This window comes from Clytia hemisphaerica, unplaced genomic scaffold (assembly GCF_902728285.1).
Source record: "Clytia hemisphaerica strain Z4C2 unplaced genomic scaffold, Clytia hemisphaerica genome assembly, whole genome shotgun sequence".
NCBI lineage: Eukaryota > Metazoa > Cnidaria > Hydrozoa > Leptothecata > Clytiidae > Clytia > Clytia hemisphaerica.
In genome coordinates this window covers 265,342-292,625 of record NW_027104495.1, presented here as the reverse complement: position 1 = coordinate 292,625, position 27,284 = coordinate 265,342, and the positions used below count along the sequence as shown (strand labels likewise).

The following is a 27,284-nucleotide window of genomic DNA, read 5'->3' as shown; positions in this document are numbered from 1 at the left end:
GTTTTTTCCTGACAAAAGTATTCCAATTCTATTTCATCTATCTATTTGGTCCATAATTTACCTCTCCTAGTTTTCACTGAAAGGAGGTTGGTACACTCTTCTTGTTCTTCTGAAATTGCTTGGTGACTTGTTACCCACCCGCCCAGTCCACTCTTTTGACATTCAAAACATTTTTGAGTGGTTAGTGCCTGGCAATAAACGTCTTAATTCCATTAATTTTTGTGCGCCTTTCATTTTTGTATCTTTAAATTTCGCCCAGCTGCTAAAATAGATTATTCGCGCATCTTGCAATTTCTGGGCATATTTTTTGAGTGTTTTTGCGGGGTTTAAAAACTCACTTTAAGTGTGTTTTCAAGCTAGATTTTACATCCCAGAGGCATATACGTATCATGAATCTAGGTCCCATTTTATTAAGATGAGATTTCTACACGTTCAGAACGGTTACTACTTACTAGTGTCTACTAAGTGAAAAAAAATATATTTTTAATTAAAATTATGAAATTTTTGACCTAGCTTGGAGTTGAACCGGTGACCCCTCCATTTCAAACTTAGATATTCAAGCTCAAAAAAGCGCTGATAACACCTTTCTATGTGTACATCTTTTATTATATGTTATCTTTTTTGTGTCAGTCTATTTAGGAATATTACAGTGTGATTCAAATAGGAATACGTTTAAATCAATTCTTTATTTTTAGAAATTGAGAAATTTATCATTAAGAAATAAATACAAGTGCCGATGTAGACACTTAGTGTAGCTACATTTTAGTTCGAAGAACAACATTTTAAGATGGGGTACCCAGCCAAACTGACGGAAGAAGAACAAGCATTAGTCAACAAATATGCTATTTTAAAGAAAAAGGTAATTTTTTTGTGAAAAGCTTTTGCAAACATGTGCATATGCCTATACCCCATCGTTAATACATTCACCCCTCCCCCTCCTGACCCTAGAAGTCTTTTTACAATAACAGTTAGTTGTTTTGTGAAAATATCAAGGCTTACAGGAAACCTCCTTAAAATGTAGGAGGACAGCACAATGGGCATATCCAAGCTTTTAAGTCTTACTCTTGGTTTATCAGACACTGCTATAGGCGGCCACCAGTGACTCCAACCGAAGTTCTTAACAAAAGAAGTTTACCAATAGAGATTTCGAATCAAGGCATCTTAAAACACAGCTGATTGGCTTAGGTTTCGAAACTCTCTATTGTTTAAAAACCTCAGTGCGCATGTGATGTATTTGGAAAAATTGTAGCAGTGCCCATATCTCAAAAAGTAGGAGTTTTACGCTCGAAACGAAGGAAGATATGTCGTAACCTACCTTAAATAATAACACCCATACTCTTATAAAATGTCATAAGATGAGTGTCGCACAAATCTTTTATATTGGGGCTTTAACACCTTTTTCTAAAGGAGAGTAACAGCTGCTTCTGAGGAGCTCCACAATTTTGGGAAAGAATCCGAGGGAATACCCTTTTCAATCCTTAAGTAATAAATTTCATTTCATATGCCATGTTGTATCATAGAAAAGGGCGCAACACAGCCAAAAATCACAAGCAAATGAATCGAAGGAGATAATTAAAGTTACAGCTCCAAGAAAAGGTAATTCTTTCGCTATTTCACTATCATTCGGCTTCAATTGTTCTTCTTTGATATTTTCACTCTTTGTTGAGTAAACTGACATATATGAGAGATTGACTTTCTATTCGTTGAATCAAGGAACTTGTAGAAGTGGGTTCATACATTTTTTGCTTTTCTGTTAGCCCTCCCTTAAAACATGCTTTAGGCATACAAAATTTCTGCGAGGAGAAACGTTTGCGAGGGCAAAAAAATTGCAAAATTTACAACATTTACTTTTCGTGAATTTGATGAAAAAAGCATTTTCGAATCAAGAGATAAAGTGAAAATTTTACACGTGAAAAACTGCTTAATGGGACAAATGCGCTTCTTTAACTGTATAAAAACTTTTTGAGTTGTGAGGCTTTAAACAGGCTAAAAGAGCCATAACTCTTACATTTGATCTTACCGGGTGTGCCACAAATAAGTTACCCTCTTTGATTTGATATTGTAGACAGTAGAAAGTTTTGACATTTTTTAAAATTGACATTTTAAGTTTTTGATCATAACTTTTGAACCAATGAAGTAAAATTAAATTAATACCAAATTTTAAGTTAGGCTTTTCTCTGAATGATTACGAAACAATTTTTGAAAAATATCAAGTCAAAGAGGATAACTTATTTCTGGCAAACCTGGTTAAGTAAAAAGATTTCTTTTATTTTGTCAAGAATTTTTTGCGGGCATAAACTTTCGTAAATGGCTCTTGCAAAGACATTAACTTTCGTGAAAAGGGCTAAGATTTGAAAAGTTTCTGCTCACGGAAGTTTGTACGCCTATAGTATGTGGGATGTGCACTTCATTCATTTCACAAGTTGACAGTTGAAAGTCTTTTTCTAGAAACAAACTCCAAAGAACCAGTAAAACCTAAAGATGCAAAAGAAGCGATGGAAAAAGCAAAGAAGATGCTTGCATCAGGGGTAAGCTCCCCATATCCAGATTTTTATGAGAGATCAGTTGTCAAAATCTAACCCGGTGATATCCTGTAATTTCTATAGTCACCCCGGTGAGTTTTTAAACTCCACTGGTTTATTGAGACAGGGGCTGACAGGGGTGACATAATGGCCATGCCAGGGGCTTTCTCGTCTTCCTTCCAACTAATTTGAATAAGTTCGATGAAAGTTAGGAATAGGAATTTGAACTTGAAATAAAAAAACGGGTTTTTTTTTTGACATGTTTACCTAGTGTAACAGACTATCACACAGAGGATTTTGAGGTCACTTCATTGGTTCTTTTCCTTTGAAGAGATGAGGCATAATAATTATCCATCCTTCTAGAAGAAACACTACTTTTTTAGGTTAAGTCGATTCAGAATTTATACTTCAAAAAAACATGTTGTGGTTAGATTGAGGTTTCCACACTTTGGTAGCTTCCCAGATAATTTGAATCCACTTTGATTGATTGCTCTAAAAATATTTTCTTTAAGCCAAAAGCAATAGCAACATGTTTATTAGGGAGAAGTGGTGTTTAAAGTTTGATTTACAGGTTTTGTCTGTGTCAAAGTTATTAACTCAGAATTTCATCTTAATATAAAAGTTCTAATGATAATCTTTTTTTTCAGCAACTGAAGTTGGGTAAGGAATCTGGGAACAGACCATTCAAAAGAGCAAGAAGTTCAACTGTTGATGGAAAACCGAAAAAAGCTCCAGTGGTATGAATATTTTGATTCTTGTTAAAAGTACATTTGTCCCATTTAAATCTTAAAGACGTGTTTAAGAGGATTGGCAAAAAGTGGGGGGAAGCCTGGGGAAACTTAAAGTAACGAGTTTGGGTATATCATACCAATTTTGATAATGATGCTTAAAATACAATGCATAATCCCAAGATACAGCGAGTTTTATAAGTATTAATTTTATAAACTTGAGCTTTCAGCTCTAAAATTTTGCGGATATATTCTACAAGGAAAATAAAAGAAGTCTATGCAGCTCTGTTGAGTAACCGGTCGACAAAACCGACATCGGACAAAACAAAAATGTTAATCCAAGAGATTCGGCGTTCTTTTCAGGTAAAAAAAGTCGAAGCTACCAAAATATTGTACATGAACTTCTAGGACCCTGCAGGCCTACCACTATCAATGAGTACTTTATTCTCCAGTGATAAAGTCGAATGAATGTAAACCCAACACAAATTTCCATTTCGTATTTAACGTCATCAGGCTATCCACTTATACACTTGAGACGTATGTAGGTCCTAAGGTTGTTCTCAATATACACATTTTCGTATGTCAATAATTTTCTTGTTATCGTCGATAAGATGCAACTCATTCTTGATTATTTTAATCTCCATAACTCGAACACGCACGGGGAACACAACTTTTGAGTTATGGAGTAAGGTTTATAAGACATTGTTATCTGAAGGGACTAGAAATGGGCTGTTCCAGAAAAAAAACGTATACCCCCTGTTGAGGAGGTCCATTTCCGTTCCAAGGGGGTAAGGTTTGATATGTGGCGGAATTCTATAGGGAGATACATAAATCGGTCAAAAATAACTGGAATTCCATGGGAGTAGCTTTTTAAATCCTACTAAAATTCAGAATTCCAAAGGTGTTTAAACCTGAAATTGCCTGGAATTCCAGGGGGTTACAGCATTTCCAGCCACAGAGGGATGGACCTCCTCAACAGGGGGTATACGGTTTTTTTTTCTGGAAAAGCCCAATTTGAGGAGACATTTGATTTGTAGAGGTTCGAGTTACGGAGACTCTAATGTATAAATAATCCGTTGTTTATCTCAATAACCACGAGTAACCGACCACAGTATCGTATAACTGTTAGTTTTCATTAGCAGCCGCATTCGTATTCCATTATTTACTTCTGGTGGGGATGAAAAAGACATCTTGACCAAATAAAGTTTGTTCACGTACATTTTCATATTCATCTGTGATCACCACCAAAATCTTTGGATACAAACATCCATTATATCGAATGGTTGTGTTTTGATGCTGCTCTAGATGTTGCCCCTCGCAGAAGGGTTTGGTCTCATCATCCTCCTTGTCGTCCTCTTCCTCCTCAACCTGCCCACCTACTGTGTCCTGCAATTGACCAGGTTGCTGTCTCTTCTTGCGGTTACCTTCAGTTGAGGGAGTAGACATGTCCCACAAGTTCTGTGTGAAGGAGATACAGATGAACCCGTTGACTATACGTTGAAGTAAGCGGCAAAGAACCATCCAACGATATGTATCGTCGATGAACAAAAATACAATCTTCGGTGTCAACTCGAACAAGAATAAAACAGCAGATAATGACCATGGAGCTATTGTTGCCATACATAGATTGCAGTTCGTTCCAATGATAACATCTTGGTGTCTGTTTGATCGATGTTCATTGCGTCTTGTTGTCCTGATTCTATTTTCCTTCATCATTTTATAGCACGGTGAAAATGCCATAAATGCCAGCATCACAATGATAGCTCCAAGGCCGAACAATGTCAAATGATGTTCGCCGAATTTCAACACTTGTTTGATGGAGACTTTGTATTGGTAAATAATAATGTAAATCAATATCAACCACACGAGATATAAACACCAAGAGAAGGTGACTAATTTCCCTTCGCTTTCTCTGGCTTTGATTTCAGTGCTATCCCTTTGCCGAGTCATCCCTTGTATCAGAAGTATGATTGATCCGTAGAATGGTATATAGGACCCTATAACGAAGATCTCGATGTGCTCTAGCAGTGCACTGGTGGAAAGGAGCAGCAGTCTGAGTAACGTGAAGCAACTGTAAAGGATACAGCTGAAGGATTGACTGACCACTACAGGTAGTTTGTCCCATATCAAACGGTTGCGAATGAAAAACAGGCAGGTACAATGTACAAGCATTAGAACGCATGCCAACGTTGCGGATACTGTTTGCCAGATTTCCATTATTTTATAGATGGTGTGAGTCTGACTGATTTTTTATTTACTTCTTCTCTATTATCCAATCTTTGGTTGATCCCTGTCGTGTTACATCACTCAAGCCGTTTTGTAAACTGACTTTTGCATTTGTGACATATCTCCTGTGTGAGAAATGGCTTTCTGTTCCAAAATGATCTGTTTATGATTATATAGAAAAACAGTGTAAAAATCTTGATATCTTTTATTTTTCATTTTCGTTATTCTTTCATTTGTTTCATTGTTTCATTCTCATTTTATCTTTTCATATTTTGGTGATGGAATAATAAGTTCCTTTTTATTTGGACGATGAAAGAGTTGTTTTGAAGGAAAGCTTTTCTTCTCTTTTTGTAAGGTGTTTTTTTTTTTGAGACACCAAGATAGGTTTGAAGCTTTCTTGAAATCACTTCATTGTGTTGAAGAAGAGATATCCTGTATTTGAGAAGCTTACTAAGCCACGATTAAGGGGAAGGTCTAATCACACATTTTCTTCTGACCTTATTTTCCTCTTATTATTTTGTTAGAAACCGTCCCCTATTTTTTCAGATGTGTGACTGAAAGGTCTCCGGGAAAAAGTCAGTATCAAGCATTTAGTCTAAATAAAAAAAACTAATATTCAACGAGATTGGGCTATTTCATTTAATTTCCACTGGGTAGGGGGGTAGGGGGGCAAACCTTTTCAGGCTCGAATAAATTCTTCAAAATGTGTTGATACCTCCTGAAAAATTGCAAAATTTGCTGAAAACTCTTAGAATGAATTCTCTCCATACCCTAAAGTAAGGGTAGACGAAGTAGATTTAGTGATTTACACCCAGTAATAACTTTTTACCCCCTGGAAAGATGAAAAAAACAAACTTTCCTCAGACCCCTTGGAACCTCTTTTCGGGATATCTACCTCGAAATGTTCGTCAACCCTCCTCTATGGATACAAAATGGAATGGTCCATTTTTCCAAGATGTCTACACCAAAAATTACCTTTTCCTTTGTTAAACATCCTTTAAATACACTTTTCTCGAGATGCATTTTATAGCAATGAAATCTGTTTGAAAACGAGGACAGCAATAAATTTATGCATCTCGAGAAAAGTGTATTGCTTGAATGGATATTTTTAACAAATTTACATTTCCGTCTGTTGTCCGATTTCGGGGTTCTCTGACTTATTACTGAGGTTAAGCATACAAGTTTATGTATCGGAGGATATCGAGAGCGACGGCAAGTGAAATGATACAAAAGAAAGTCGATAATTGATGCACGGTTCTATGTCGTCTTTACTTTCGTCTTTGTCGTCTAAATAGACGACGGTATTTTGGTGTTTTTACCGTCGTCGAGCAAAGTGGACGGTGATTTTGGAGACATGTCAACTTTGCTTCATGCCGTTCCTCTCGATCTATCTCGAATACATAAACTCGCTAAGGATAATCACGACGACGGACGAAAAATGTAATAGGCTAGTGAAAATACAAAATTTGATTGGTTGAAACTCACTAACCTGTTAAATTTTCGTTCGTCGTCGTGATTTTACCAATTTACTTAACCTCACTATTATGTCATCCTGGAGAGAGAATAATGTCATGGTGGATTTATGATCTACCATTTTCTTTTACTATTTGCTATAACTATCTCTATAGCCATCTTCTTCAACATTTAATTATATTATGCCTCGTGAATGAATTTAAAACACTTCTATGTTTTTGGGCTGGCGGAGTAAAGAGTCGATGGAGAGACGGTCTTTGTATTGAGCTATGAGGAAGCTACAGGTATCTCTCGACATTCTAAGTCGATCGATCGTTCAATGATCTCGAAGGCAAAAACATTGTATTTGAATGCATTTTCAAGTTCTAATTGTTATATTTTAATTACTGAAAAAGTCAACCACGGATTTGTCGTTAATCACATCTAGTGTCAGTTTATGCTTGTGCCCTGAATTCTATATGACAATAACATTCGGAATAAGCTTTTGAACCTATCCAACGACAGCATTCACTACTTTGGGAAAGGGAAATAACTGTGCGTCACAGACTCTCTTGTTCGGGAAACATGATAACGAAGCTGATAACGAAACTCGAACAGCACGGGAGAATAATAAATTCCTCAAAGGTGTCTACACTACATCGCAATGCTTCTGGAATATCAACACACCAAGCTCAGAGGTGAAGTCGAGAATCGTGGAATTCGTTGCAGTATGGCTATGTTGAGAAAATGAGTTTCTAATATATTTTTTCTAGTTGTTCTTGCTGATATGATGATCGGTGGGAAGTATCTTGCAATCCAGATCAGCTGATCTGGATTTCTCGATGCTTCCCACCCCTATAGTACTAGTCATAGTATTTTGGTAAAATTGATATATATATACCAGTGTAAGATTTTAGGAAACTGACGAGATTTCTAATGTGACGCAGTCTAAAACAGTTTCGCCAGGAGGAGATAGTTTTGGTCTTTTCATCTTTTTATGAGAATTGGTTGACTTTGAAGTCCGTGTTAGCATAATTCTTATTCATCTATTGTTCTAACCAGAACAAAAGACTTTTTAACCCGAAATCTCAACCCTTAGATGTTATTATTGTTAGCCATACCAAGTGCGTATCATATTTGTAGTAATTAATCGACAGATCACTGATGTGCTTAGAGGTCATTCATTTTGCGCATTCGTAACACGCCCCTTAAAGGAATATGGCGAATGTGATGGTCTGACTTGGTTGCTCAGCCAACAATCAAAACCACGTTGCCTTTTACTTGAAAACGAAAGCGAAAGCAAAACCAAAACCACGTTGCCTTTTACTTGAAAACGAAAGCGAAAGCAAAACCAAAACCGACCCGTTTCTACTGTTTATATTTATGGTTGGCGCTTGATTTTAGTGTGATTTGCTCACAATCACCGCTCTCAAAAGCTCATTAAGATTTATCCAAAATTTGGATGACAGGTCTCAAAGTTGTACGCCGATCTGGACAGATTGTCTTGCGGAGCCATGGCTTTTAGCGGGAATACGTGCAATGCACAGAGTAGTGAAATTCTGCTCGAAGCTAGGATTTGAACCTACGACTTATCGCTTAATGGGTGATTGCTCTCCCAACTAAGCTATTAGTTCGTTACTATCACCCAATTTAAGCTCGTTTCATTACCTTTGAGAGAATTTAGAAGTACATCAGTGCTAAATCTGTTCTTATAAAAAACATGAAATAAATAAATAAATAAAGTACATTTAAAAAACATTTAAAGTCTGAAAAAAGTCACGTACAAATCTGTTGAACATGACGACTCCAAGATTGTTTCACTTGTACAAAAGACTTTACAGTTAACTTCTTCTCACCATATTGTGTTCTTAGAAAGAAGCCTATTTGAATGCAAAGTAAGAATCTACTCTCGAGAGAACTCTTCCTTATCATAATATCAGTTAAGCCATTTAACTCAGTTCCTTTTTGTAAACATAACAATCAATTACGGTCTATATTTTTGGACCTACCCCGGTGGGGTGGAGGTCCTATAAATTAACCTCTCTCCGTCTGTCCGTTCGTTACCAACTTTTGTCGAGATTGAATCATAGGAATCTTTTGATTTTTGGTACAAAGGTGCAAAATGGTGGTGGCCAAAATGTGACGGGGCCCGATTTTCGAGAAAAAAAAAATTTTGGGCAAGTTTTTTGGCCAAAAAACGGCTAAAAAAAGGGTTTTTTGGACTTAGTGAAAAATTGGATCATTAATTTTTTCTGATTTTTTGCATGAAAGTAGGGTACCATCATAGGTAAAAGATGGCTCAAGCAGATTTTTGCAAAACAATTTAGTTGGGTAAAAACGCATGTTTATCTATAAGAATCACTTTTAATAAGCATACATCAATGTTCTTAGTCAAATTACTTCATTTTTTTATGAGATAGAAGTATTTTTTGCTCATGAGGGTTTACTTTTGAAGAATATGTGTGTTTAGACATGAAATTTTATTTGCTTGGCGTATTTTTATAGAAAAGCTGGCCAAATTCGATATTCTTTTTATAAGCACATTATCAATTACTTAGGTATTAGCTTTTCTCGAGATTGGCTCTTTCATTCTTTATGATTTTTTGCACAAAGATGCATTATAAACCCTCGAATGTGACGGAGCTCGATGTTTGGAGAAAAAAAAATTTGTGTAAATTCTAAATTTCAGCTAAAAAACGGCTAAAAAAAGGGTTTGTGAAATATTGGATCATTGTTTTTTTTCATATTTTTTCCATGAAAGTAGGTAAAAGATGGCTCGAGCAGATTTTTGTAAAAAAAAAAATTTTCAGCTCAAAAAACGCATCTATCTATAAGAATCACTATTAATAATCATACATTAATGCTCTTAACCAAATTACTCATTTTTTTTGATGAGATAGATGTTTTTTTTGCTCATGAAGTCTTGAATATGAAAGAATATTTCTAGAGCATGAAATTTTGTTTTCTCATTGTTTTTTTTATAAGAAACAAATGAACAATTTTAATAGATCGTCACTATTCTGAATGATTGTTTAACGGTCATGCTCACGTAGATATCAATTATATATGTGTTAAATGAAAAGCAGGTAGGTCCATAAACGTATCACTTGTTTTTTGTTTTGTTTTTTGCATAAAGGCAGGGCATAACATAATTTGCCTCCTCATGTCTTCCAGGTCCCCTCAAAAAAAAATAGCGACCGCTGAACTCTATCGCGACAGTACTTTTTTTATGCCCCTTAAAGATAATACAATACTCAGATTCTCGATGGTTAAAGCAAGTCACCTGTTAAAGCTCTTATAAAAAGACTTCAAACTTGTTATAGATTTCCTTCATGGGGCTTTATGAACATCGTGAACTTTCAGTCTTCATTTTATTGCGATTTGCTTAATCTCGTCACAAAACAACTATACATCTGCGCACACAGTGCACACAGAGCACATGGTTGCTCGAGGGGGAGTGACGAATGTGGATTACGGAGCCAGAGCATACGTAAGTAGGGTGCATACGTACGAGCGCGGAGTAGTCAGAGTCTGCTCGGAGATTATGAGGACAGATGTTTCAAAGGGATGAATGGTTTAAATTTTAAAAGATCGATTCTTATCCTTTATTTTCAAATTCTTGTATCCATGGAGACTTTTTCATCTTCTTGAATAACAACGAAAAACACAAGTGAGCAAATAAAAAACGTTAAAAGTGGCAATGCTTCATTTAACATCTCTGATTTTAACATATCTGATTTTTCAAAACAAAACCAGTCTTCTTATGATGTTTATGAAGGTCTATTTTTTACAAGCACTGCCCTTCTTGGTTGTTTATTTGTTTACGTATACTTTAATTTCATGATATGTTGTTGCAAACATGCATTTGTGTTAACGAGTCGTTTGCTTCGAAATAATTTGACACCGGAAAAGAAACGTACAATATTAAGTTACATTCGCCGAAAACCACTACCAATCGCAATGAGCAAACTTTATACGTACATTGTAGATACCGTTGACCGCCAACAAATCGAACAGAATATCGATGCTCATTTTGACCAACCGCTTGAAGGGGACGATGAAACGTCGAAGAATGATTTATTTCAAAATATTGATTTAGTGCTAGTCGGGAGTGTAGAAGAGCAATTCAGCTTGCCTTACTACCCAGGGCTTTGGAATTTTAACCATGGAAATATATCTGACTTCGATTTCATGGCAAGTTCAAAAAATGTATCAGCAAGTTTTGAAATGGACCAAAATGCACGATTTCGAGTTGTGGAAGACGATCAAAACTTGTGTATTGGGTTCGTGTATCTTTTGGAAAATAACGAAAAATTTTCCGCCAGCGAACTGAAAGAACAAATGACAAACATCGTTTTGAACTTAGCAGATAGCAGTTTTAAAACCAAGAAAACCTGGGATTATTATTGTTGTTTTTTTGCTACAGCCATGACGTCAGATAGCTGTTGTGATACGGATCGTATGTCCGTGGAGACCAATGGGCCTGCAGTAACCGTATTTGAAAGGACCATAGTTGGCTATAAACATTATTACGACTTCACTTTTTCAATTCACTGCTTGGACTGGCCTAGTCAAATATCCGATTGGGAGCATCGACCAAAGACATGGCCCAGAAACGAAGAGGTTCAAACAATAAAGAGTTTTGGATGTCATCTTGTACCGAAATCTCCTGAAAATGGCGATGAAATGGCATGGAGACTTTCATTTTCTAAAAATGAAGTTGAACTTTCAAAACTTATCCCACCAGTAGCTAGGATGTGTTATATAACCATCAAAGCTATACGGAAAAACGATTTTACCTTTTCAAAGATACCGAGTTATCTATTGAAAACCATTTTATTTTACACCTTGGAGAAAACAGAACCAAACCAATGGCTTTCAAGAGACGATGAAAATTTATCAAAATGTTTTCATTTGCTACTTGATAACATCATCGAATCTTTTAAAAATAAATCATGTCCTCATTTTTGGATACCGGACATTAATTTACTGAGCGAAGAGGCTATTGAAGAATATAGAAAGAAAAGCGATACTTCACGGTTCGAAGGTGATTTAGATAATGATTATATTGTGAAAATATTGGAAATGTTAAACTATGTGAAGGAAAAACCGCATATTTATATTCAACCCTTCCCGACCTGGTTTTGAGACGTTTTCCGAAGAAGAGTGAAATTGTAGTTGACAGTGATGGACATTTTAATGACAATGAGTTGACACCATTACTCGTCTAAAGTTTGCTTCCTTAAGGTACAGCCTAAAACTGTTTATGATATATTTTTGATTGTTTTAAAATACTGAAAATCTTCGTCAAAATGTTTTTAACATCAAAAGAAAACTTTGTCAAAATGTTTCTATCAAGAGAAAACTTCGTCAAAATGTTTCTATCAAGAGAAAACTTCGTCAAAATGTTTTTTATCAAGAGAAAACTTCGTTAAAAAGTTTCTACCAAGAGAAAACTTCTTCAAATGTTTTTAACATCAAAGAAAACTTCGTCAAAATATTTCTATCAAAAGAAAACTTCGTTAAATGTTTTAGAAAACTTCGTCAAATGTTTTTATCAAATTTCGTCAGATGTTTTTATAAAATTTCGTCAAATGTTTTTATCAAATTTCGTCAGATGTTTTTATCAAATTTTGTCAAATGTTTTTATCAAATTTCGTCGATGTTTTTATCAAAATTTCGTCAAATGTTTTTATCAAATTTCGTCAGATGTTTTTATCAAAAAAGGACTTCATCAGATGTTTTTATCAAATTTCTTTAGATGTTTTTTTATCGAAAGAACACTTCGTCAAAATGTTTAATTTCGTCAAAATGTTTTTTTTATCAAAAGAAAACTTAACAAATTTACCAATATTTCTCCAAATATTTTAGCCAAGAAAAATACGTTGTAAACATACTTCAGAAATAAATTTATTGTTTCTTTAAATGAAATTTGACAAGGGTTCTGGGGATTTCAATCTTTTAAATTTGCAGCCAGAACCATCACTATTTCAATCTGGCAAAAAATACAGCAAGCAAGAAATATCTGTTGCAAAGCGCTAACAATTGGTGCAAACTGTACAATAATATGGTGACTGGCGAGCTAAGCAATAGTTTTGAAAGATCATATTATGTTTCAACATAGCTCATCATATAAAAGATATTATTATATACATTTTGGCTAAAACAGCCATTGAATAATTCCTGATATACCATAGGTATTATACAACGGTAGATTTTTTTTTCAAATTTTGCTTTCAAAGTTTGATTTTTTGTGTCACTCTTGTTGTTATCAAAGAAATTTGTCAAAATAAATATATTGTCGATTTCATGAACAAATTTTATGACTCGCAGTAATTTAAGAAAATTATTAAATTAGAAAAACTACAAAGGCAACAACAATGTAAAGAGTTTAATTTAATTCCAAGTCGTTAAAATGATGACAAAAAATCAATTCTTTTTTAACCTCTTTCTCGAAGGGGATTCTTTACAGATTTGCATCCGCCCCCAATAAATTGAATAAAAAGCAGCATGTAACAGGTGCACGAATCATATGAAATAGGTATGAAAACTGGCTTGCTGGTCATACCCGGATTTTACGACCCGCCAAGAAATTGTGTTTAAGTTACTCGTCTTTCTATGGTTGAGTTTTGATTCGAAACTAAATGAGTTTCTATTGGTTTGATTCATTATTACGTCACTTCTAACCACTAGAATGGCTTCATTTTGTTCGGGAGCGAAACGGGACCGTAACATGCGCACATGGTTTAAGTTACTGGTCTTTCTATGGATAAATCTTCATTTTGATAGACTTTGTGAATGATACGGGGTGTAGCTTTACTAACAGTGTTGGTGAAGCTGATAGATATATCTTGTAATTGAAGTTTTACTATTTTACTTTCACGAAACCTTCGACTGAGTCGTTTCTTGATTCTTGGTTGTAAGAACAAGTAGATCACAGCATTAAAGAAAGTATCCAATCGGAACAACAGAAGAATCCAACTGCTGTAATCCATCCCCGCAAAGATGATAAAGAGGTCTGGTACCGTATCGAATATAATGAATGTTAATACGATGAAGAAAGGGATAAAAACACGTCGTCGTGACGTTACCGTCGTCGTTGGTTGACAGTTCTGTGTCGGTAAAAGAGTCGTTTTTTTGTGTTCACTCATTTTCTTATAGACATACGCATAAACGATCAAGAATTGGATGATAATCACGAAATGTGCTGCAAGGGAAAAGTTTATCGATATCCAAACAGCGATTGTGTGCATTGGCACTTTCAAGGCCAACGCCGTTGTAGAGCCGATGCTCCATATGAAGAACATCAGCCATAAGGAGAGAGCTAGGGCCAATTTATGTTTATTAAAACAACTGTTATAATATCTCATATGTAAATAAACTTCAAGGAAACGTTCTGACGTAAGTAACACCATCGTTCCGTAAAACGGGATACGTAGACCTTCAACAATTAATGATAAATATGCGTAGACGACGGGAAAATTCTCATAGATAGGAAATCGTACAAGATTGTGGAACGCAAAAGCGATATTACTGAACGAGAAGGATGCAATGAGAACGTATTTTGAACTACTCAGTTCACCTACGCGCCATAACATGTAAATTCCATAAAAGTGTAATAAAACAACAATTCCGCTCAATGGGAGGCTGATTAGTTCCCAGGTATCCATAGTGTGTATGTTCGCATTTATTATTATGCTGACTACTTCTTTGGTACGATAGAATCCACCCTAGGACTGTCTAGATAACAAGGAGTAAGTGGTCTTCAACTTGCCGATATCTTTGTAAGCACGGTTGGACTTTGTAGTATTGCAGGTAGTTTGAGCGATCAGGTGCACGTGTTAAAAACCCTTCAAGATTTTGTTTAACTTTTATGACATTCAAAGGTCAATTCCATATTACTTTCTACGCGTAGTATTTCATTCCTTGCAATTATCTTGAACTAAAAAAGAAAAATACAATAATCAAAATCTTTCAAGTTGCCACACAACGTTGTTTCAACGTTTATCTAACGTTCATAACGTACGTTAGATGCGCGTTGAAAGAACTTGTTTGTCAGTTGGGTTGTTTGTGCACACTTAGTAACAACCGTGATGGGATTGCGAAGAAAACGAAGTTCATTATACCCCTCCTCATCTTTTTCCCTAACCCCCTTCTCATTCCTTTTTTACAATTTCTTTGATCTTCGTTGTCTCCTCCATCATCTCCCATCAACCATATCAATTTCTAATGATAATATATAGAGAGACATCTGCTTCCAAATTATTTCTAGGGAGAAAGAAATATATCTCTGCCGAGTCATCTTCAAAAAAACTTTTTTTTGCTTATTTCCCTACAATTTTCTTATTTTTGTTCACACTTTTTTTCGACATTTTCTTCGGTCAGGAAGTCTTGTTTTTCTTTCCTTATCTTTTCTTTTACTGTATTTTGTGGTCTGTGTTTAAAGGAATGTGAAATTAAGGCTTTTAAAGCCGTTACAAAAGACACTCCGATTTTCCGTCCAAACAACGTTCTTCGAATCACGAGCATCGAGGAAAAGGCGCCCAAAGAGATCCAAGTTATTTGAAACTAATTCCATTGAAAATTTTATTTTTAACAATGGGTCCATGAATTTTCATTTGGGACCAATAACAAAAAAGTCTAATAATTTCTAATTTAGAAAAAATTCTTAGCTTGAGCTTAATTGAATTAACATGTTTTTCGTGTTTATTTTTCACGTTCATTCATGACGTATTTTGCTCGATTCAACGAAAAAGTCTTCAACTTCATCTTTAGCGTAAATTCATATATATAAATAAATTCAATAGTGCAGGCGCACAAAGACCTCTTATGTGCTATCTTGATTTTACGTGAACAACTTACAAAAGAAACGTTAGAAAGAGGATATGCAAATGGCACCAATCAACGTCTTCTTTTTAGAAATAACATTTTGGCCCACATGCGTCCCCTTTTCTATCAAGACCACACTCCATAGCTTATGAAGGGAGATACATCCATTCCAAACTAGTTGTGATAGGTTTTTCTTGATCAGCGAAGAATTTCCGATCCAACGGTATATAATATGATGGTATTTGTAAATATCGACTTTAAGGTGATTTTTCGGAGGGGCCAAAATAGGGTAATTTCCGATTTTTGCCCATAAAAAAGGGCCCAATCTGTGTCCTCCCTCTCAAAAATATCTTATGATATACTGTTCTTTCGGATGGACTAAAAATGGCTAGGTCGTAAAAAAGACGTCACCGAACTTCAAGGCTTTGCCCCTACTATTTAGCTAAATCCTGTGTACGACCTCTCTCTAAAGCGATCTTTCAATGTCCTGTCCCATGAAGAGGTTATCTACGTGATAGCTTGAGCAGCATGGATAATCTGATATATAGTAAAGATTCTAAGAAATCTCAATACATTATCAATCAGCATTTTTTCTCGTTGCAAATAGGTCGCACCTTAAAAAAAAAGCACGGCAGTTAAAAGTGTTATAACATGTACCTTTCAGCGGCAATGAAACAGTCCAAATTTGAAATTGTGTTCTGCTCTGGACCAAACTTCGCTTTCGAAATTTCATTTGGCCTTATTAGGCTGTTGGCACCCACTTACAGATTTGTGCTTCTTATGCTAACCTGTGCTTTTGTAGAATTCTGCAATTCGTTCTACTAAATATGGGCATCGGGAAACTGAAATTTGATATGGACGTTACCTTTCTTAACTTTGCAGGAGGTGAAACAGCAAACACCACAACAAGTCCAGAAGATCGATAATATACGCCGTGACTCATACAACAAGTAAGATATATCAAACAATGCATTGCGGGTGTTCCATTAAATTTCCATACAGGGGGGGGGGACCTTTTCAAGGCAAAGTTCTTAGAAAATTTGCGAAAGAACCCTTAAGAAAAATTCTTTTTATACGTTAAAAGTGAGGGTGGACGAACTAAAATCGGCCTTTTACCCCCTGGAAAGTTTAACATAACTTTTTACACCCTGGAAAAATGAAAAACAACCCCTTCATACCCTCTCGAAATTATTCTCCAATTACTTCCTGGAAATATTCGTATATTCGAGTTTTTTCGTACAATATTTTCCGAACCTGTAGGGGAGGAAAATATACGGAAAATCCAGAACGAGTGAAATATTTCCATATTGTACGAGCAAATGTCTGATAACTGGTTTACCGGTGACCCAAAAAATGCACTTTTTGGTTAAAAAAAGAAGGACACTTTTTTAGCAAAGTGACGTTAGATTGCTTCTACTGCTACAACAGGCTACAATGCAACAACATTTTTTCGTCAATTTATATGTTTACATGTAAAATACTAGATATATTGTACGCTTCTTAACTAATCAGATTGCAGATATTTTTTGGATCGCCGATAATTTTCAATATTTCACCGACTGAATTTACCTCCGATCATTTGTAGCATGATCTTATCGTTTTTTTTTTCTTCTTTTTTTCAGCTTCGTTCACTCTAATAACGAAAAAGGTATGAAATAATAATAATATCTCGATGAAAAGTTCGTTAAGATCCAAAATTTCAAAATGATTTGGGCAGTTGGAAATATTATACATGATTAAAAACAAGGGAATTGAGTCTGCTAAATGACGTGCCCTACGTGCCCACGTGCCCACGTGCCCTCATTGTTTTGACGTGCCTTCGTGCCCTACATGCATGACGTGCCTACGTGCTCACGTGCCCAACGTGCTAACGTGCCTACGTGCCCTCCGAAATTTGACGTGTCCGACGTTCTTACGTGCCTGCGTGCCCAAAGTCTCGACGTGCCCTCAAATTTTGACGTGCCTTCGAATTTTGACGTGCCTTCGAATTTTGACGTGCCCTCGAATTTTGACGTGCCCCCAAATTTCGACGTACCCTCAAATTTTGACGTGCCTTGCTTTAAGTATTGACGTCCCCTCAAATTCTGGAATTCTGATGTGGCCCCAAGATTTCATAGAATAAGGAGAAAATTTGTTTTCTTTGTCAATTGGGGTAAACTAAACGGTAAAAAATTCCACTATAGATCTTATTTTTTGATTTTACTCCAACCAACTGAGTATCTCGAAGGAATATGTCTCGTTTGTGAATTACTTTGTGTTCGGATTGGAAGCAAACAATAAAGTAAACTGTATCCGAATCAACCCAAAAATCAGCCTTTTTTTATAAAGACTACTGTCTATTTGATTGAAGTAACAAAAAGTCTAAAAAAGAAGAGGGAGTTTTCAGAAGTCCGACACTTTCTAGTTCGACCAAAAAAAATCCGACGACACTTTTTTATATATCCACTTGCAACTTTTTTATAATGTATAACCCTGGTCAAAAAACTTGTTAAGATCTTATAAGAGTTTACAAGATTCCGTAAGTTCTTATTTGAAGTTTCTTGGAGGAACTTGGTTAGCTCTTGTACGACTTAGATCGGTGTACGACTTTCTAGGTGACTTGAAATACCGTAAATCCTCCAATAAGCGCCCCGCTTGATTAAGCGCCCGGCTTGAATAAGCGCCCCGCTCGAATAAGCGCTCCCCTTTGAATAAGCGCCTCCTCCAGGGAGCTAAGGCAGCCTAATTATAAAAAGAGCAGATATTAGGGTACGTCAAATTCGAGGACACGTCAAAATTCGAGGGCACGTCAAAATTTGAGAGCACGTCGAAATTCGAGAGCACGTCAAAACTTTGGGCACGCAAGCACGTCGGGCACGTCAAATTTCGGAGGGCACGTAGGCACGCCAGCAGGTCAAGGCACGCCAGCACGTTAGGCACGTAGGGCACGAAGGCACGTCAAAAAAATGAGGGCACGTAGGGCACGCCATTTAGCAGACTCAAGGGAATTATAACTTCCTGGAACTAATACCCCATGCACAGACATTGTTGATATAATAAGTTTTTCTACCCCCCCCCCCCCTTATTTTTGGTTATCGTGAACGAAAACAATAAAAAGTGCTTACCCAGACAACGTTGTTTTAACGTTCATCTAACGTTATATGGACGTTTTGAACGTTAGATAAACGTTGAAACAACGTTGTGAGAACAAGATGTACACGCTATTTTTTATAATAATAAACTTTATAAGAATATTTATGATGGAATTGGCCGAAAAATTAAGAATAGGGTAAGAATACCACCATCATGAAATTTGGCAACTGACTTTAAGCCATTTTTAGGACATTTAACCATTAAATTGTCAATCATTACCCATGAATGCTTAAAGTTTTAACAAAAATGCCAAATTTTTGCTTGAAGTATGTATGACTTGCTAGATTTTGACTGAGTTTAGATCTAAATCTAAGAATACCGTAAGAATATTTCAGTATGATTTTCCCAAAATGTTTAGAATATTCATGATGAATTGGAACAACACCATTCTTATAATAAAAAGCGTGTAAAACATCATTTTCCAGATGAGATGGATTTCCGTTTATCATTTTTATCGAATTCTTCTTTCTTTATCTTCCTTTCATTTATTCAGATAATGATCAACAACAAGCGAGTCCACGCAAACATTTTGATCACAATAGAAGAAACGGACAGGTTAACTGGAAAAAAAATTGCTTAGCTTTTGGAATCCTTGCCGACCAGTTCGACTTTTCCTCTATAATTCTTCTCTGCTCTGGCACCAAATCGATAAAAATTCAAAATTCAATGTGGAAATCATCCTCGTTTTCACAAAAATTGTCAAAAAATTCTAAATATATATATTTTTTGCGAGGAATAATTTCGCAAAAATTGCGTAAAAAAGGTAATGTTACAGTATTTTTCAGATTTTTCAATTTGCCAGAGAGTGAATCAATGTTTTGATTTACCCTTCTTTTCTATCGTTTTAGAGGAAGTTATACATAACTGGATATAATTTGACGAGGGCCATTCTCGACAAAGCTTTCGAAGGGCATTGTTAGTATCTTCAATTACTGTTTATATTCTTAATTTGAGTGTACGTGTTTTTGTACCCACCTGGAGGTCCTATAAATTAACCGTTATCCGTTCGTTTGTCCCTCCGTCCGTCCCTCCGTTACAAGCTTTTCTCAAAATTGGCTTATTAGTTTTTTCTGATTTAAAAAATATGATCGAGTCCAATTTTTTTGGAAAATTCTTTCTGGCTGAAAATGACGGGAATATGCCAGTAATCGCCGTTTTTGCAGATTTTCATTGGGCTTGTTCCTCATGTTTCTTTGTTTATTTCACCCAAAAACATTATTGATAACAATGTCCATAATCAAGCATGATTCAATTGTCAATAAAACTGATTTTTAAAGCCGGAACTTATAACAGATAACCCCAACATTTTCCACAGCGCTGCATTTTTCTTTTTTCGGGAATTGAATCAACTTTGATGTTATTTTCAGCGTCCAAAAGAAGCAGTTACTTCGACCAAGACAAAGGGTAATATTTTCTACCTACTAGGCGACGAGACCAATTTAATTTGTTGTTCTACGGGCGCGACCGACCCAGCATTTGCTGCCAACGAAAAAATAATAATATTGAATTTCCTATGCCACAAATTTCTAATACTAGTCATTTAAAAAATTTTACACTTAAAAAAAGTTGAAAAGAATCTAGAATCGTGAATTCTATGCACGAAAGATTTTATTACCAACTCCATCAAAGATGAATGATGAATTTTCGACCAAGATTATTTGAAAATATTACTTAAAGCCTTATGTCTTTCCTTGATTAATGAAAATCTTATTTTTATTTTACCGACCGACCGACTCATATTTTGATATGCGCGTAGAACAACAAATTAAATTGGTCTCGCCCTATCACTCTTTGTTTAAAAACCTTCTATATTGGCTTTCAAAGTTAAAGTATGATTATTACGACGTAATACGCTCTACCACCCCATATCGATACTGTGGATATAAGCATTACATGATTTTCTTTTTGTACCGGGTGACCAAGAAAAAAATATAAGGGTTTGGAGAGCTACTTTGTCCGAAACAATATGAATTTTTACTAATTTTTTTTTCCATTGTAAAGAAGAAAGGCAAACTTAAGATTTGGTGTATAACTTTTTCATTTAGTTCAGCGGCTCTCAAGTTATAAGCTTTTGAAGTCAAAATTCACTTTTGAAAAATGTTAAAAACCAAATTTTAAGTTTATCTTTCCTCTTTACAATAAACGGAAAAAGTATCTAGTGAAAAATCAAATTATATCGGACACAGTTACCCTTTAAACCCTTATACCTTCTTTTGGGTCACCCTGGGGTAAAAGCAAAGTCGACGTCATTTGAATCGTCTCCTTTGCAATTTAGAAAAGTAATTTATTGGGGCTGATGAAACTGGTTTAACGTCTTGGTTTTAACGCGACACATTTATTTATTTGATATCATTAGAGTGAATTGAGTCAATGAAATGTCATCAATTTGAACAGTCGGACATTTTTTGTTATATTGGCTCACAAAACACTTTTTATTCCATTCTTTTTCTACAGATGTGGTTACGTGGATTTTGTTACTCCAGAAGCAGCTGAAAAAGCAATGAATGACGTAATTATATATGCGTGCTTCGATATTTTTTTCCTACTTTTCCTATTCGCACTAATGATAGTTTGTGACATTTTCAACTACACTCCTATTGTGTTTAGCTTTAGATGTATTATAGTCCGATTCAGCAAAATCCAGTTAGGCAATATCTTCAAGCAAACCTCAAGCAAGCTGCCTGTTTCTAACTGATATAAATTTCACCCACGAAACAAAAAAAATTATTTGCAGGTCCAAGCGGGAAATATTTGAAGACTTTGAGTTTGAAATAGTAATTCTGTGCCATATTTAACCGATATTCATTGCGTTGAGATGATATGCTTTATATTCATCATCTTTCGACTTACGCCGGAAAACCTGAATAACCTTCCCGACACAATACCCGATCTTGCATGGACGTCTTTTTTTCCTCAATCTCTAAGCCTGTTTCTCTTTTCAAACTTTAAGTGAAAGCTAATTTCCTCGACCTGATGGTAACCAGAATAGAATTGGATGTTATTTCTTCTTTTGCTCTGAAAAGCGACCTGCAAACTAAAGTCCTCTACTAGTGAGGATGTGTGGGTAGATTGTTGTAGCTTTTCAGTCCCGTAAGTTGACTATCATATTCCCTTACCATGGAAACCCCGTTATTTTCTCTAGTTACATGGTTCGCAAGTAGATGGTTGTATTCTGAAAGTTGTATACGCAAGACGGCAACCTTACCACGTTGATGACAACAGATACACAAAACGGCATAACAACGTTCGGCCAGGTACCCGCCTTTTCTTCAGTCTCTTATTGAAAACTAGCTCCTCATTTCAATAAAGGGTACATTTTTAAAGAATTGATCACTAAATACCAGTATAGATAAAACCGCTAAAATTTCTGTTCTTTTTAAGAATCGTACTATTTTACACCCCTGTCTCGCGGGGATGAAATCAAAGTCAATTTCCTAGTGGGGCTGAAATTCAAGGGTATTTTCCCACCGGGGACGAAGTTTTTGCTTATTTATCCAGTGGGACTGGGGTCCCAGCGGGTAAGTGACACAGGGGTGTTTTGGACTTTTGATAAATGCACTGTAAGGGTGGAAATTTCAGCAAATCTGGGAATAATTGCAAATTTTGCTCGAAAATGTTGATTTTTTTTGCTTTATTAGCCCCAGGAGGGGGTAGAATCTACCACGTTGGAGTTCTTTTGCGTATATCTCGGAGAAAAATTTTTTAAACGAGGCGAATGATAAAAAGTGTTTTGTTTCCGGAATGCGGGTGAAGGAAAAAAGTTATCATGCGGCCGGCCGGAAAATAATTTTTTTTGCTATTTTTGATAATTTATGGCTCATTGAAATAGAGTTTAAGAATAACTTTTATGTATAAACACAGCATAAATTATGCCCTAAATTACAACAAGTACGGACTACTAACGAACGAAACTTTGCGGCCGAGTCAGAAAAAAAATTTTTTTCACCCGGCCGGTTTCCGGAAACAAGAAATTTTTTTTGTTTCGCCCGACTTGAAACTTTCTGACTTTAAACAAAATCTTATTAAGAGTATTTCTGCAAAATTTTAGGGTTATAGCTTGTCCAGATCAAGTTTTATGACTTTATTGTGAAACATGACATATAACCCAGCTAAAATCGCTTAAAACTCATTATTTTAAATTGTTGATAACTTTTAAACAATTTATTCAATCATCTTCAAATTTTGACACGTGATAGGTATTGACAATATAAATTTGAAAAATTAGAGAAAAATTTTTTTAAATGATGACGTCATCATTAATGACGTCATCAAATTTTGAAAATTTAACTCATCTTCAGCACAAATTTTAAGATAAAATCTTCATGGAAACTATAAAACCGGCAATTATGTTAAAGAAGAACCTTTTATCTTTCAGAATTTTTAAACAGAATTTAAATATCATTATTGGTTCGATTGTAATAGACATTTTTGTAAACCATATATTTTGGCTTTATGCCGACAGGTGGAAATTTTGTGATGACGTCAGCGGTTTTTGAATGACGTCATCAAATTTTTTTTTGTTCCAGGAAATTTGTGTCATGATGGAGAACATCTGTACCAAATTTCATGACCGTAGCTCTCCTAGATCAAAAATAATCGAGGATGGTAGATTCTACCCCCCCCCCTGGGGATACAAAAGTCAAGAAAGCTTGGGGCTAATAGGGTTAAAAGAGTTTAAAATTTGAAAAAATGCACTGTAAGGGTATGAATTTCACCAATTTTTTTCTGCACTATAAGGGTACGATTCTAAAAGCCAATTTTTTCGCCGCAAATACCGTCAGTTGGTAAACCCACTGCCCCCCCCCCCGGGTAGAGTGCATAAAAGAGAACATAATTCATAATAACGATATACTTTTTTGTTGTTTTCAGATGATCCTGGCCGTAATAACCGACGTCATTCAGGTGACCATTTTCACCAGCGACGCGGACCTCGACGCGACAGTGGCCAGCGATCATCAGACGAGTCACCCGTCAAACAAGATTTGGCTAAAAAACGAAAACTTGTTGAATATACGGAACCAGAGGGAGATTTTGATTTTTGATGGAGAACTGATTCAGATACAGAGGTGGTTTTCGAGTAAGAAATTGTGAAGAAGACTAAAGAAAATATGGTGGATAGTTCTGTGATCAACCCTAGTTATATACCCATTAGGGAAATGTATAAGGTATAACCGAATCAAGCATTCGAAGGCTCCGTATTTTCTATGTTTTGAATTACGTTATCGAAACTTGGTTGAAAATCTTGAAAACTGGCATGGATAAAGTCGTTCATGATAAAAATTTGATGGAAAGTTATATCAGTACTCTTCGTGGAAGCTTGGTTACTTCACTATCGTATCTAAAGAGTTGTCCAAATAAACATTCTGAAATCCAATTGAAAACAAAGGAACGTTGTCACAAGACATGTTTATTGAAAATTGATGATGAAGCGAAAATTTGATTGGTTTTTATTGTAGAATTCAGGCTTTGTTAGAAAATTAGCACATCTATTGCGGACATTATTACTAGCGATTTTACTTTTGAGGACTGCGGAGTGAAGCAATTTGGAATAACCGCAAAATTAAGGATAGTGAAAGTGCGTCGTCCTCAGTTATATAGTCAGGATCTAAACTAATCGAAAGCTAACCGTCAGCTCCTAGGGGCTGGAAATTCAAGGAGTATTTTTTTCTGTTCAAAGTCAAGATCAAAGTTATTTTTATCTACATCTTTCAAATTGAAAAGGATTGGGCACCGCTTCATATAATCGTCCAACGATAATGAGATGTCTATTATGAAACTGACACTATTTTTAGTCAATAACATGGAAAGATTATTTTTTAATCCATCTATTTTCAAGATGCGAAGTTTTCAGACAGACACGCAACACGTGATGATCTGTCATTTTTCTTGAATTTATGCAATTTTGAAAGAGTGATGATGCGTCTATATAATTATGTTTGTCGCGAGAGAGGACTTTTGAGTTGCATATTGGAAAAATATTTAAGGTATATGGTAAACTCAACAACTATATTTTTTATGCAAAGGGCCTCTTTTAATTGTATCGCACCTTTTTTTCAAATTGGAGATGAATATTTATCTATACACGTACGTTTTTAAAATAAGAACATAAGGCTTCGGTAGCCAAAATCTCAAGAACAAGTTAAGAACATTTTAAGGCTTTGTGGACTTAAAAACACCTGATTTCTTAGGAAAATGGACAGAAGTTTTCAAGAAATGGCGGAAAATAAGAACCTTTTTAAGCTTAAAATTCGAAAAAAGTTAAGAACATCCGAAGGCTTCAAAATTGTTGGATGTTCTTATAAAGAAAACGTGTATACATTAGTGGAAATTTGAGTACAGCCGAGGTTGTTTGAAGCAACAACTTTTACTTCCTCACCAAATGTGTTGAGACAAGGTTAAGTGCACATAATCAAAAAGATTTTTTAGACTGGAAAGTTGAGAATTATTCTTAAAAAATATTCTTACAGTATTCATAGGTTTGGATAAAAATTTCTACCCAAACCCCTGGGGGAGGCACTGAGGTAAAATTCGGTACGGGTACGTGCCGCTGATGATCAGGGTCCCTTTTTTAAGGCTCTGAAGATATCTGACAGGGTATCAAATTTACTAATCTTCAAAATGTGTATCTGAGAGGGTCGACTTTTCGGGTTGAAAATGAGAAATCTTTCGATTTTTGGTCCTGACAAAGTCCACTTTTGAACCCCAGTCACAGCTGTTTTCAGGTTATATTCGAGAGGCTTCTAGTTTACTGATGAAAATCAAAATAAATATTGACTTTTCCTTTTTGTTTTGTTAAAGTAAACAAAGAGTTTTATTTCTAATACTAACCCCTGGCTAAGCTCATGGATGGTACTATTAGTCTTGTTCGAAGAAAAATGGAAAGATCAGTCAGTTTTTAACCGATAAGAATCGATTCTGAGAAACGTGAATATAAACATTCATAGTGAAGTGAAAGTTGATTGAAGTACAGTATGCAGTGAATGAATTAGATGAATAAAATCATTAATAATTTGCAGTCAATAAGCAAGCATTTTATACATAAATAATATGCGCAGCTGCTAGGCATTCTCTGTTATGAATTGAAATTCTCTGAAATGAATTCACTGTCGCAACCATTTTTTACGCTCGATACTATCTTTTTTCTATAGTATAGTACAGTAAGTAGTTTTGATTGTGTTTTTTTTTCTGACGAGACGCGTTCATGTTCTGATAAAAACTTTAACATTCTCATACGTTTATCATGGAGTAGAATGATAGTCTATATGTTCTTATAACATTCCCGGCTATACTAAGAGATTTCTTTGAAATTCTAATACAAATTGAAATAGTAAAATAGTAATTTCGCAGGAATATGTTATCTTCACAGTTTCAAGTTACGAATTCAAATACTAGATTATTTTCCAAAGAAAGAAAACGATGAACGTTAACTAAAAAGAACACTGATGGTATAATTGCAAATTGGGAATGTAGGTTTTATTTATTTCTTTGAATTCTTGAAGAAGATGTTGTTTTTTTCGGTGAACACTTCTTACAGCCTTGTACCTGTGTATCGCAGGGTTTATTACGTTTCTGATAGATACTGAGGATGTAGTCGTACCGGGTGTCCCAGAAAAAAGTCCCCCTCTTTGAAGTGAAATTTCTCGAGTTCTATGAACTGTTAAAGAAGTTAACCAAATTTGACAAACAACCCCTCAAAATTTAAGTTTATCCTTCCTCTTACCAATGCAAAAGGATTGATTCTTTAAAAGTTCATGGAACTCGAGAAATTTCACTTCAAAGAGGGGGACTTTTTTCTGGGACACCCGGTATCTTTTCTCAAACAATTAACATAGAAAAGCTGGTAATACCCTGGGTACGAGGTTGCACTTCGTCTAATGATAAAAAAGATTCTAAGAATCGAGATATCTTGATAGTTTTTTTTCATTAGAATACAATTTCCACATCTGTGAACTAAGGAGCCATCTGAGAGAACTTTTCATTCAAAACTTTTCATTCAAAACTTTTAAAAAACAGCTCTGAAAAGTTTTTCACTCTACCAATTCTTTTTCTTCTTTCAGATCTATGTAGTAATAATGTTGCTTGTATCTCAAATCACGATATTAATGGTATTATATTTTGGAGTGATTTATTATTTCCAAATGAGTAAGATACAACAAGATTTCAACAATGAACAGGTATAAACATTGATAATCCTAAAGTCAATTTTGTTTGATATGTGTATATATGTAAATACACAATATTTATCAATAGGTAGTATCATTCCCGGGGGGGATAGTGGGTTTACCAATTGACGGTATGTGCGGCGAAGAAATTGGCTTTAAGAATCGCACCCTTACAGTGCAGCAAAAAATTGGTAAGATTCATACCCTTCTTTACAGTGCATTTTTCTCAAATT

General features: G+C 35.4%; 1 protein-coding gene across 1 annotated transcript; it reads left to right on the top strand.

Annotated features, from left to right (window-relative positions):
- Positions 1-691: 691 nt before the first annotated feature.
- LOC136821629 (negative elongation factor E-like) lies at positions 692-24,752 on the top strand. Its single transcript, XM_067077841.1, has 12 exons — positions 692-859; positions 1,521-1,596; positions 2,449-2,528; positions 3,170-3,259; positions 16,640-16,707; positions 17,380-17,405; positions 19,383-19,444; positions 19,738-19,804; positions 20,257-20,293; positions 21,344-21,398; positions 22,032-22,143; positions 23,759-24,752. The coding sequence occupies exons 1-12, from the start codon at positions 788-790 to the stop codon at positions 23,929-23,931; spliced, it is 918 nt and encodes a 305-aa protein (XP_066933942.1). The 5' UTR covers positions 692-787; the 3' UTR covers positions 23,932-24,752.
- The last annotated feature ends 2,532 nt before the right edge of the window (positions 24,753-27,284 follow it).

Bases quoted from the DNA above. Each gene is read 5' to 3' on its own strand.
- LOC136821629 (XM_067077841.1), top strand. From the start codon at position 788: ATGGGGTACCCAGCCAAACTGACGGAAGAAGAACAAGCATTAGTCAAC. The intron at 1,597-2,448 runs GTAATTCTTTCG...GTCTTTTTCTAG, and splicing joins AGTTACAGCTCCAAGAAAAG to AAACAAACTCCAAAGAACCA. The intron at 3,260-16,639 runs GTATGAATATTT...TTAACTTTGCAG, and splicing joins AACCGAAAAAAGCTCCAGTG to GAGGTGAAACAGCAAACACC.